Genomic DNA, 12449 nt, shown 5'->3' on the forward strand with positions numbered 1-12449 from the left:
CTTCCTATGTGCAGCAGAGAAACCAGGATACTGATACTGCTCCACCTGACATCACCTCTAAACCCTTCCTTCGTGCCATGAATTTTGTTTCTCCAAATTCTTATGTGGAGGATTTCTTACCAATGACCCCGATTTCCAGAAGGGTTATTTGGTCTTAGCAGGACATTTTTAGCAGCTCCAACAATCCAGAAACCATGCTGTTGACCTGCAACACATTAAGATCTCAGTGGAAAAATTCTGTCCTAACCTCAAGTAAAGAAATTTAGCACAGCGGAAAGCAGGACTTATGACAGACGGCAGTCCCAAGAGGCTGGATAATTCTCATACCAGGCTCTAGCAGCCAGACACATCTTGGCTTCTTCCCATCACTTTCAGAATGACCTTCCCAGTTGACAAAACAAGAAGGAACAGAAGGAGTATTTCTTGACCCCAGTACGAAGGAAAAGCGTCAGAAGTGATTCCGACTACCTCATAGCCCTGAAGTGCAGCACTAATAAACTCATTCACAGCAATACAGCTAGAAAGGGACACACAGGATCAAGAGCTTCTTGTTAACTTTTGCTGCTCATGATTCCAAAACCACTCGAGCTTAAGCTCAAAGAGCCAGTGGAGCCTGATCCAACCAACCACCCGAGGAGCCTCCAGCAGCAGCACAGCTCTTGGTGGCCAATGCTGCATTCAAATACGACCACTCTGGAGAATAACCCCTGACGCCAGGACAATGCTCATGCAATTGCTGTGTGCACACTCCCTGCTCCTGCAGGAAAGGGGCTGGGATTGCCTGTCCCAAGTGGGCTCGCTGCTCTGAGCCCCAGGCACAGCAGCATTCCCCAAAGCAGGCACGCTTGTCCCACCGGACGACACGAAGGGGCTGAACGTGCAGCCTCATCTGTGGCAAAAATTAAACTTTAAACACTCAGAACATTTCAGGCCAGACCAATTTTTCCAGCCATAGCTTGGGATTGCTAAAAATAGAGTTTATAATGCCAAGCGGTGCAGCTTCAATAATCATAGAGGGACTACTTGTTCCGCGTGTCCTCAGGGAATCTCCATCCCTTCTTCGTGCTAAAGTAGATTTTGACACTCTTTCCCACTGCATTATCCTCTTGAGATCTCACCCAACCTTCTTAAACCTTGACTGATACCAGACCGAAACAGCATTCCAGAAAGCCATGAAAGTCTCTAACAAACTGCTTTTCCCTTCTCTCCAGTGTCCTAACATACCATGGGATCCGATGGCCATTTTTTGCAAGCACTCAGAGCCTCAACATCAGCCACATCCCTGGTGCAAGCGACTGTCCCGGTGCACACACATACCTAGCGGACTTCTCATCACCTCCTTTCATCAGCAAGGTCCTCAGAGCTGGAACCTTTGCATTCCTACCCAGGCTTCTGGTTTCTTGCTTTCATTCTAAGTTATGTTGCTGTGGCAGCACAACTCAAAACCCCGACAGAACTGCAGCCAGCTCTGAATGGAAGAGGCTGCCTATGAAATGCCCCATCCCTGGCAGTGCTCAAGGCCAGGCTGGACGGGGCTTGGAGCAAGCTGCTCCAGTGGAAGGGGTCCCTGCCCATGGCAGGGGTTGAAACTGGAGGAGCTTTAAGGTCCCTTCCAACTCAAACCAAACCAGTCTGATTCTAAATAACACTTCCTTCCAAAAATCACACCCCTCCCTGTGCTCCAGATCTGCTCAAACCACCACACGACCAGTGAGTGACATTCGGGGTGTCAGCACCCAGCTCAGTGCTAGTTACCAAGAACTAGCCTCCTGCACAATCCCAGAGGAACCCAGCTCAGCCCCTGGAGCTGCTGGTGCTACATGGCCCTGAGGAGCCACTTCCCAACAGAACCCGGCTCTCCGGCCCCCTCCTCTACAGTCAGGAGGCTTCAGTCCCAGGATAGCCCCGGAACAGCCATGCAAACTGCAACCCAAGTTGTGCCACCCTGAGGAAACAGCAAAGAACCGTCACCATCACCTGTGACTTACATGGGCTGTTATCAGCATTTAACAAGGAACTAAACGTTCAAAAGGAGAGGAAGGGGAGGTCCTCACAGCTCAAGATGTGCATTTGATGTTCCTAAACTCTGTAAAGCTTATTTGATTTACCAAAGTAAAGAGAGTGTATAAATTCTATGTTCTCTTTATCTGAAATCATTTAACCAAAGTGATGCAAGATCCACCTGGACACTGCCCAAGATTGCAATCAAAGACCTATTTATTTGGAACAGAGACCAAACTGGGTTAGGGAAGAGCATAAGGTTGATCCGAGGTATAAAAACATTTAAGTCCAGGGAAAGATGTAAAGAACAGGGCACAGCAATGGCACAGCAATGTGGATGTAAGCACATACATATAGAGGCATATAGAGGTGAGTGGATTTAAAAACGAAACCAAAGAGAGCATCTGAACAAGAGAACACTTAATCTGAAGAGCAACATATTTAGAAACCAGCCAGATGAGATACTCTTCTACCATCAGGCATAATTACAGCTGTCTTATGACACGACCTGCATCAGGAGCACAGCAGGGAGCAGAAAGAGGTCAGATCTTTAAACAGAAAACACAGGGTAGTGAGACAGGGGCACAGGTTGCCAGAGAGGTGGCAGATGCCCCATCCCTGAAGATATTCAAAGCCAGGCTGAACGGGGCCCCGAGCAACCTGGCTGAGCTCAGGATGTCCCTGCTCATTGCACGGGGGTTGGCCTAGGTCACCTTTAAAGGTCCCTTCAACCCAAACCATTCTATGAAAACAAGAACAGCCAGAGACGCACGAGGCAAGATACAACTGAGTCCACTGCTCTGCAGCCCATGCAGAGCCGGAGTTTGGAAGCCCATGTCCTACAAACCCCATCGCCCCCCATCCACACCTCCCTGTGCACCCACAGCATCTCCCCAGCCCAACATGACCTGCTCCACACACAGCCCCAGCACCTCTTCCCGCTGCAGTATTCCCAGACACCCTCTAACTCTTGCTCTACCAGAACATGGAGTTCACGCCGTGGTCGTCCCGGAGCTGCCCAGTCTCTGCGGCAGGACCACGGGGCTCCATGGTCCTTGTCTGGCTGCATTCCCTCCCTCAGCTGCCGTGTCTCAAGCAACTTCTTGAAACCCCCAGTTTCAACAAATTGAGTTGAAAATGTTCAAGTGGCTCAAAAGCGAGCACGGAACACACCAGAGAAGAGAAACAACGGCTGTTTTGTCCACCTGCCTCAGGAGAACAGGTGAACAGCAGGGACCACGGAGCTTCCCACAGGGGGCAGGACCCAGACAAGGACCACTGGGCTCTCTGGAGGACCAGTTCTGTGGGGCAGCCCCCTACTGTGCCCTTCCCAGGATCCCCAGTGTGAGCTCATTACCGAAACAACCATTACCACACAGGGCCAGAACCTTGCTTAGACCTAGGAGAGAAATTACCCAGGCCTGAGGTGGATAAGCACTATTTGTATGTCCCACTGACATGAAAGGGACAGGGTCATTCCCTGTCACCACAGGCTTGGCCACGCAGTTGTACATATCCAACAACAAACCCAACTCCTTCCCAATGGTGTTTTTCACATCTCTGAGATATCTGAGCTTGATTCAGTTCATTTTCTCTCGCCTTTCATGAGCAATTCTTCTCCTTTTGCTCTTCCATGACTCATTTTTCAAAGTGCCCAACAACAAGAGGAAATAATTTATCCATGTCTCAAGAACCTCTCGGCATTCCCAAAACATCTTTTCACTTCCAAACACCGACTGCACAGAACCGACAGCACAGGAGCACAGCTCCCCCACTCCCACAACAGCCAACCACCTCAGTCACTCCATTAGGATGCCTCGGGCTCAGCTCCCACAGGAGGTGCTGTTCAAGTCACAGGAACACACCACAGCAATGGGGCCGGCTCTGCACAGCTCTGTGCCATCACTTCCCTCCTCACATCCTGAGAGCCAACAGCTCCTGTTCTCCAAAGGCCTAGTACGATCCACACTTGTGCCTAATAACTTCCAAGGAACCTGGGGCTGCAGAGAACTGGAGCAGCACCCATCCATTCCCATAGTCCATCTCTCAGCAAGCTCACCCTGCTGCGGTCAAGAGCAGTGTCTGAATGCATTTCAGTCCCCAAAGAGTTGAAGGGTTCCTCAGATGGGAGACATGAACACTCAGTGACCAAGTGCTACAAGAGAACGGAAAGTGAAGCACCACAGCTCAGAGGGCAATAGGCTCTCGATGACTGCAGTGATAGGACAAGGGGTGATGGGTTCAAACTGAAAGAGGGGAAGTTCAGGTTGGATCTAAGGAAGGAGCTCTTCCCTGTGAGGGTGCTGAGGCGCTGGCACAGGGTGCCCAGAGAAGCTGTGGCTGCCCCACCCCTGGCAGTGCTCAAGGCCAGGTTGGACACAGGGGCTTGGAGCAAGATGCTCCAGTGGAAGGGGTCCCTGCCCGTGGCAGGGGTTGGAAGTGAGTGAGCTTTAAGGTCCTTTCCAACCCAAACCGTTCTATGATTTTATGACTCCCAACTTTGCTGCTGCGGAGAACACTCTGGAGTCAGCACCCACAGCACAGGGTGGCTGAGCCGAGGAGACCATGGAGACAATGAGCATCAAGAGATGCTCTGCAGCATCATGTGGATACTGCTCCCAACCCTCAGTGAACCCTGCTCCCCTGCTCAGTAGATCACTACAATAAGGCCAGCAGGAAGGACTCGCATTCGTGACTGAGCCACATCACTTGCTAGGGAAAAGAAAAGCAGTCTCCTTTCTCCAAAGGAGGACCTTGTCCCAGCACCTCCCATGTCTCACAGCAAGGCCACAGCAGCCTGTGGGGTCTAAAGACAGAGCAGAAGACAATTACACCGGCCACAAACACTGATTTCAGAAGGCAGAGAGATGAAGCCTGGAAGGTTCTAGAGCAGCCTCCCCACCACCACAGCAGGAGAGCTTCCGTGGTTTTACAGGTGGAGTGTGACCAGTTTACAGATGATGGTGAAGCTGTGCAGGGCCAAGGACTCAACACTGACCACGAGACTCCCTCCAGCCCTGTTCTTCCAACACTGGGAACAGGAATAACACAGGAGTAGCAGCCTGGTGAGGAGGCAGCTGCTTGTCACCCCTTTGCTCCCGATCACCATGGGCACAGAAAGTCTGATGGTGAAGTTTACAGCTTTGCCTTAACCTTCCAAGCTATCAATGGCTCCATGTCCAACCACCTGCATCCAACCTAAGGAAGAGCCGCCTCCCTGCAGGATCCCACAGCCACATCCCACAGTGTGTGAGCTGCTGGGTAAAGGAATCCAGAGGAAACGAGGTAGCTGCTCATCAAAGAGAAACTGCAAAACCCTTCCACCGACAAAAGCTGTATCCTCTGTGCAATAACAACTTTACTCACAAGTAAAATAATCCCCTCCATCTGAACAACCTCCGGCGCAGCTGAGAACTGCTACAATAATAATTCAACAAAACCATAACCACAGCCAAAGAAATTCAGTTTGTCTTTTATTTCACAGAGGGTTGGCTTCGATACTGCAGCACAGAATGTCAATAAGGAGCCACATTGGAGAGGAAAACCTCCTGTCGTATGCACATGGTAACAGTTGCTCCAGAATAACTCCTCCTAATCACAAAGTGCAAAGAAATAAGACTCAAACCCCAGCACGCTCAAAGTGCTCCGAGTTACTCCCTGGTTTCCAGGCTGGAAATTCAGTTCTCATCATGCCCTGCCTATGAACCATTTCTCCCTGTGACCTTGCGATTCCAGTGCTAGTGACTACTGGCTCTCCCTTTGCTTGGGGCGCTCACATCTCATTTCTTTTGTCATTATCAGTAACAAGCAGATCAAGGACGGACTCTCCTCTGCTTGAATTCTTCAGCTATCTCACAAACAAAATACCTATATTGATTATTGCCTGTTGTCATCCAACAGCTACCAGGAGAGTGACAGTGTAGTAAAGAGAGACACCTTTAACTTTCCCTGTGCTCTTGAAAGCAAACCAATTCCTACAGGAAACCCCTGAGGAAACACATCCCACAACACAAGGTTCAGCGCATCTCCCGCTTCACCAAGGCCAGTACACAAACACTGCTAAACACCAGTGTTCAGCAGAAGTCCATTGCTGTCAACAAGGAACATCGCCTCTGAACATGACCCTGGGTGAATGTTCAAGGATCCCCCGCTTTCTCTCAACACACCACACCAACAAGCAGCATTTGCTTTGTAACACGGTCGCACTTGAACTAGGGCCACACTCAAACCCTTGCATGGCTTACACACAGTACAGAGCCTGTGTGCTTCAGCTCAAACTCTTCTCCATCTTCTCTGCAATTCCCAAGATAAATGGTGCCAGACGTTTTGCCATTCTCCGCTGACAGTAACTGCTCAGAACCCCAGCCATGTGAGATCAGCGAGTGCAGCCTCAGCCATCTGAAATCAGTGTGAGTGCAGCCCCAGACATCTGAAAGCAGTGAGCTGCACTGCACTGAAGGGAGGGCTGTCAAGTCCCCCACTAACACAACTGAAGATGAGACACGGACCCTGTCACAGCTTCCACACCGGCCATCCCCTGTCCCAGCCTGTGCCTGCCCAGCGCTGCCCTCCCTGTGGGGGTCCTTTTCACAGCCCACTCCTGCCTGTGGACACTCAGACCTGCATCTCCGGACACGTCTGTCCCTCAGCATCGCACTCTCAAGAGCTCCCACCCTGGCACATCTCCTCTCATGAGGCAACAGCCTCCAGCAGTTCTTCGACAACACTCCCCAAATTGTCTCCTACCCTTCCCTCAGCAGCTCTACTGCTCATACCCACCGCACTTCAACACTTCCTCCACTGCCACCCTCTCCTTCCAGGACCCTCCACCCCGAGCACGCAGATTCCCGGGCAGCTCAGGCAGTCTCCACAGAGCTGGAACACCCTTTGCAGAGCCCTCATCTGAAGCCCCCATGCTGACAAAACAACCGCCCACAGCCAAAACACACTCCCCCAGCACCTCTCACTGCTGCTGCTCATCTGTGGGCATTTCCGTTAGCTCAGAGCAGGGGTCAGCACCAGCTCAGTCAGGGACCTTCACCTGCACCAGCTTCTGCTTCCCACAAGCCGGGTGGGAGCAAGGTCTTGCCACCAGCTGAGATCACCCTGTTTCCGAAGGAGTCACGACTCCACCAAACATGACAAAGCACCAGCGCATCGGCTCCACTCAGGCTGGTTTCCATTCATTCCCATCATTGTGCCCATTTACAGCACAAGGGCACCCTACCCCGGAACTGCCATATCCCCATCTCCACAGAAATTAATCAGCATCTCCAAGCAGTAAATAGCTGAGCGCTGCCCATCTGCATGGCCTGAAGAGATCTCGCTCAAGGGATTCTCTTTTAACTCCTGCCAAGCCTTCTCAGCCACACGTAAGGAAGCTGCTGAGAGCACCACCAGCCCCAAGGAGCTGTTGCCCATCCTGATCCACGGTTCCTCCCCACGGAGCTTCCCACCACTTGCTTTCTCTCTGCAGAGCACATGAAGAAGATATGCAAACAAGCGCAGGTGAATATGTGAACCAAGGATTCTGTTGCAATGACTAAGGACTGGCATCGGGACCACATGCTTACTGCAAGAGTGTGAGGAGACACAGCAGGGTGTGAGGGAAAACACTGGGTGACAACGAGAGCTGGGAAAAGCACTTCTGACCAAAGCTGCATCCATCTGTTGATTCCTTGAGCCTCCTGGATACCCCACAACCACTTAACACAGAGCTCCACACATCAAACACCCGTTACCTCCAACTAATCCGTGCAGGAAACCTCGCCATCAGCCAAGTCACAGCACTTCACGTCTCCCTCCTCCTCCACTCAGGGGATAGTACCACACCGGGAGGACAACAGCAGGTCTGCGAGGCTGCCACCTCCAAGGGGAGGTTTTCAGCATTCACAGCGCAGGACTTGGAGCTCCAAGGTGCTTCTGAAGCAGCAATTCAGAGCACGGCACAGCAAGCCCCGTCTCCCACTCCCAAGCTCAGATCCACATTCCAGCTAATGCAACCAGTCAGATCAGCAACTGCTCCAGCCTGCATTGTACGAGGCACCAGCAAAAAGCGGAGGCAGGAAGATGAAAAGAAGATCCTTCAACTTTCTGTGAAAAACTATGGAATTAGCCCGCGTGCAGAGCAAGCCTTTTCTTATCCCTGCCTGCTGGAAGCTGACTTACAACCTACTGCAGGGTTTACATGTCTTTCGGGAAGCCTGCCCAACATAATGGGCAATGCCATTATCCCTCTAAGCCTCTCATCTCCCCGTGAGCTCTGCATCGCCCTGGCTCCTAGCGCGTGTGGCTGGGAGGTTTGTTGAGGAAGCGCTCCCTTGCCCACCATCCCGCTCAGCCCACACCCAGCAAGAGCTGGGCTTGCAACGAGGAGCTTTGCCGGTGGCCCGGGCACGGCGAAAGGCAGGAACAGCTCACAGGGAACACCATCAACCACGGGCTGGGGAGGAGGGCTCAGAGAGGCGCCCGCTTCTCCTGGGGGCTCCAGGAGAGTGCAGTCACCACAGCCACATGTCAGAGGGCAGGACTGACACCCCAGGGGCTGGCTGCGGGACCGCAGCGAGGAGCCACCTGTGGGGCCTGACCAGCATCCCAGAGCCCAGTCAGCGCTCCATAGCCCGAGCAGCACCCCAGGGCCTGACTGAGGGCCCTGCACCACGGGCTGGGCTATGGCCAGCCGCCCTGTCTGACCAAGGGACCTGGCACTGGGGCTGCGCAGGCACCCGCAGCCGGGTCCTGCAGCCCCAGGCAGGACAAGCGCCGCCGGTGCCCAGCCCGTGCCTGGAGCGGGATCCCCGGGGCTGGCGGCCATCCCCGCCCTCCCCGTCCCGGTCCCCGCCGGCCGCCGCCCTCCCGTACTCACCCTTGACGGCTTCGCCCCGGTTGAGCTGGATCTCGCCCTCGCCCTGCGGCGCGTAGCTCTTCACCACGATGAACTTGCGGCCGGGCACGGCGCTGTACAGCTTCCGCTTGGGCCCGCGCAGGGGGGCGGGCGCGGCGTGCGGCGCGGGCTCGGTGCCGGGGCCGGGGGGCCCCGCCGGTCCGCCGGGGCTGTAAACGAAGACGTACGTTACGGTGCTGATGCCCGGCAGCTCGCGGCCCGCGGGCTGCGCCATGGCGGGGGGGGACGGGGGGGGACGGGACGGGACCGGGCCGGGGAAGGGGACGGGGAGGGGGGGGGTGCCCGGCGCGGCCGCGGGGGGCTCAGCGCAGCCCCGGCCGCCGCGGCGCCGCCCGGGCGCGGGCACCGGCTGCGGGGGGGGCACCGGCTGCGGGGGGGCCGCCGCCCGCCGCCGGCTCCATGGCGCGGCGCCGCCCGCCCCGCGCGCCGCTCCGCTCCCTCCGGCGCCGCGCCGCCGCCGCGCGCACCATGGCCCGGGGCAGCAGCCGCCGCCGGCAGCCCCGCCCCCTGCGGGCGGGGGCGGCGCCGCCACCGCCCCCGGCGCCGCCCCGACCGGCGCTGCCGGGGCTCGGGGCCGCGCACAGGCACGCCCCCTGGCGGGCGGGCCGGCGGCGCGGGGGGGTCACCGGGGGGCAGCGCGGGGGGCCCAGCGGCGGCCGCTGCCCGGCGGCGGTACCGGGGCCGGGGGCCCCACACCGGGGGCTCCGGGGTGGCCGCGGCGGCACCGTCAGGGACCCGGCCCCGCCGCCGCCCCTCTGCAGCGCCCCGTTCTGTGCGGCAGCCCCAGCTCCGTGCTGCAGCCGCCCCCAGCTCCATCCTTGCGCCTCCCTCGCCCCACAGCTGCAGCCGCCCCCAGCTCCATCCTTGCGCCTCCCTCGCCCCACAGCTGCAGCTGCCCCCAGCTCCATCCTTGTGTCCCCCTCGCCCCACAGCTGCAGCCTCCCCAAGCTCCATCCTTGTGTCTCCCTCGCCCCACAGCTGCAGCCGCCCCCAGTTCCATCCTTGCGTCCCCCTCGCCCCACAGCTGCAGCCGCCCTGTTGCACACTCGCAGCCCCCTCTGGGTTCATACATCCCCACCCCACAGCCTCCACGTCCCCCCTGTACATGGGGCTTCCATAGCCCCGAGGGGCTGCCCCCAGCCTGGCAGAGCTGTGGGGTCTCCTCCTGCAGCTGGAGGCGCTGCCGGGAGAGGTGCAGATAGGGCGGAACGGCTGCTGCGGAGGGAAGAGCGCCCCAGAATCGGCTGCGAGCCAAAGGGGCGCCGGGCTCCGCACAGAGCAGGCAGCGGGGATGGTGCCCCTCGGCCGGGGGCAGCCTGAGCTTCCCCAGGGAGCGACACCGCCGTCACGGCGCAGCGCTGCCCGCGGACTCGGACAGCAGCGGAGAGCCGGGAACGGGACCCGGCTCCGAAACAAGCGGCTCCGCGCCTGGGATGAGCAGGACGCCCGAACCCCCTCGGCGATCCCCCCATCCCAGGCACAAGCCTCGGCAGCCTTCTGCCAAAGGCACCCGTCACACCGGGAGTATGCGCCGGGATGCGGCCAGCGCCAGCCGATCCGTCTCCTGCCGCTCCAGCACTGCGCTACGCTCCCGTCTCCGAAGGAAAAACACCTCATCAGGAATAAATAGCTGCCCTTCCCTTACACTGCTTCTAAATGTCACTCCAGTACCGCTTTTAGGCAGTGCGGAGATGCTGAACACCAGCTCAGATCTCCAAAAGGCCCTTTATGTTGTTAGAAACAGCGACGAGAAGCTCGCAGAAGACGTAGGTATTGCAGAGCTGAGTGTCTGCTTGCTGCAGCGTGCCTGGCAGGGCTGCAGCCATGCACCAGACACGCTGCTCCCTGCATCCTGCCCCATACATCCTGCTCCTTGCATCCTGTTCCCTGTACCCTGCACTACGCACCTTGTGCTCTGCACCCTGCCCCTTGCATCCTGCTCCCTGCACTCTGCACGCTGGCCTGGGGACGCTCGGCCGCAGGGCCAGTGCTCCCACTTCTGGCCGTGCATGGATGTGGGTACACAGGCACGGGGCTGCCAGTGCATGGTGGGATTGCTGCAGTGGGGCAGCTGGGCTGCTGGGGCACAGTGGGATCACTAGCCAATGCACAGTGTGATCGCTGGCTGATGCACAGTGTGATCACTGGCTGATGCACAGTGGGATCACTGGCTGATGCACATTGGGATCGCTAGCCAATGCACAGTGGGATCACTGGCTGATGCACATTGGGATCGCTAGCCAATGCACAGTGGGATCACTGGCTGATGCACAGTGGGATCACTGGACAGTGCACAGTGGGTTACTGGCCAGTGCATGGTGGGTCACTGTGCATGGTGAGAACACTGGCTGATGCACATCGGGATCACTGGCTAATGTGTGGTGGGAACACTGGCTGATGCAAAGTGCAATCACTGCAGCAAGGGGGCTATCAACCCCCTCCAGCTCCACTGACAGTTATGGGTGCTCGCACAGACCTTCGTGTCGGCAAGTGGGATCCCTCACCAGCCATTCCACTTCTCCAGGCTCCTGCCTGCATGACCATTCCCTCGCAGCAGCACCAGTGCTGGTCTCAAACCACCAACACGCAGCTCCATTGCTGCACCCCAGGACCCTCTGCAGCACTGCAGCACTTTCATGCACTGTCGCTCATGCATTTTCTCAGCAACAACTTTGCACAATTTTCCATGTGACTTTGGCAAATCCTGGAGCTGCACCAGGAGCTGGGCCCTGCACAGGTGCCACAAGGATCACAAGAGCCCAGAGCTCCTCCTCAGCGGTTGTGCTGCGGAAGCATCAATCCTGCGCCTCCCAAGCCAATCCCTCTTTGCCATATTGATTTTGTAGCACCCTCATTTTCTAACCGTTAAGGAGTTACTAAGTCAGGACGCCTCAGAAGCCTCCATCCATTAGGTCACAGGTATATTTAGAGCATGTTCTGCAACCGCTTCAGAGAACACCACCAGTTTGGTCTGGGCTGTTTTGGCTCCATTTCAAGTAAAGGATGTTAATTGGTTTAATCACATTTCATGTTAACGCCTGTTTGATAGAGACCTGTGTCAGCCTTGCAGCTGCTCCAGGTCCAGCCTCTACTCTGGGAACATTTCTACCTGTATTCCCAACTGGAAAATGCGAGGAGAATTGTGTGGCTCGGGCTGTTTTTCCAGCAGGCCAGAGCAGAGCAGCTCTCGGTGTATTTGCCCACAAACTGACAATGTGTGTCTTCACCCACTTTATCACCCCACGCCATGAGGCACCTTGAGGCCGCAGGGAGTGTGTTTCCTCCTGTTCCTCACCCAGCGAAGCTGTGCTGCTGGCTGCTGGACCCATAACTTATTCCTGAACCGCAGCCAGGGCGCCGTGTAAATCCTGAATAAACCAAACACGACCGTGGCGGTGTTTGCTGGAGCAGCCAAGGAGCTTCTTACACCCCCAGTGTTTAACCGTGATCTGGTCACACATGATGCCCACATCCTCCTCTCCGAGCCACACAGGATGGACGCCATAGCCGAGACATGGGCACCAGAGGGGACCAGTCCATCGGG

General features: G+C 56.4%; 1 protein-coding gene across 9 annotated transcripts in view; it reads right to left on the reverse strand.

Moving 5' to 3' along the window:
- Positions 1-12449, reverse strand: part of SHANK3 (SH3 and multiple ankyrin repeat domains 3) — a 322687-nt gene that overhangs the window by 172955 nt on the left and 137283 nt on the right. For all 9 annotated transcript variants that reach the window (XM_065695522.1, XM_065694720.1, XM_065692333.1 and 6 more), the window contains one exon: positions 8867-9054. In XM_065695522.1, coding sequence (XP_065551594.1) covers positions 8867-9054 — 188 coding nt within the window. The remainder of the gene's footprint in view (positions 1-8866; positions 9055-12449) is intronic.

The sequence above is a fragment of the Lathamus discolor genome, chromosome 1, assembly GCF_037157495.1.
Source record: "Lathamus discolor isolate bLatDis1 chromosome 1, bLatDis1.hap1, whole genome shotgun sequence".
Lineage (NCBI taxonomy): Eukaryota > Metazoa > Chordata > Aves > Psittaciformes > Psittacidae > Lathamus > Lathamus discolor.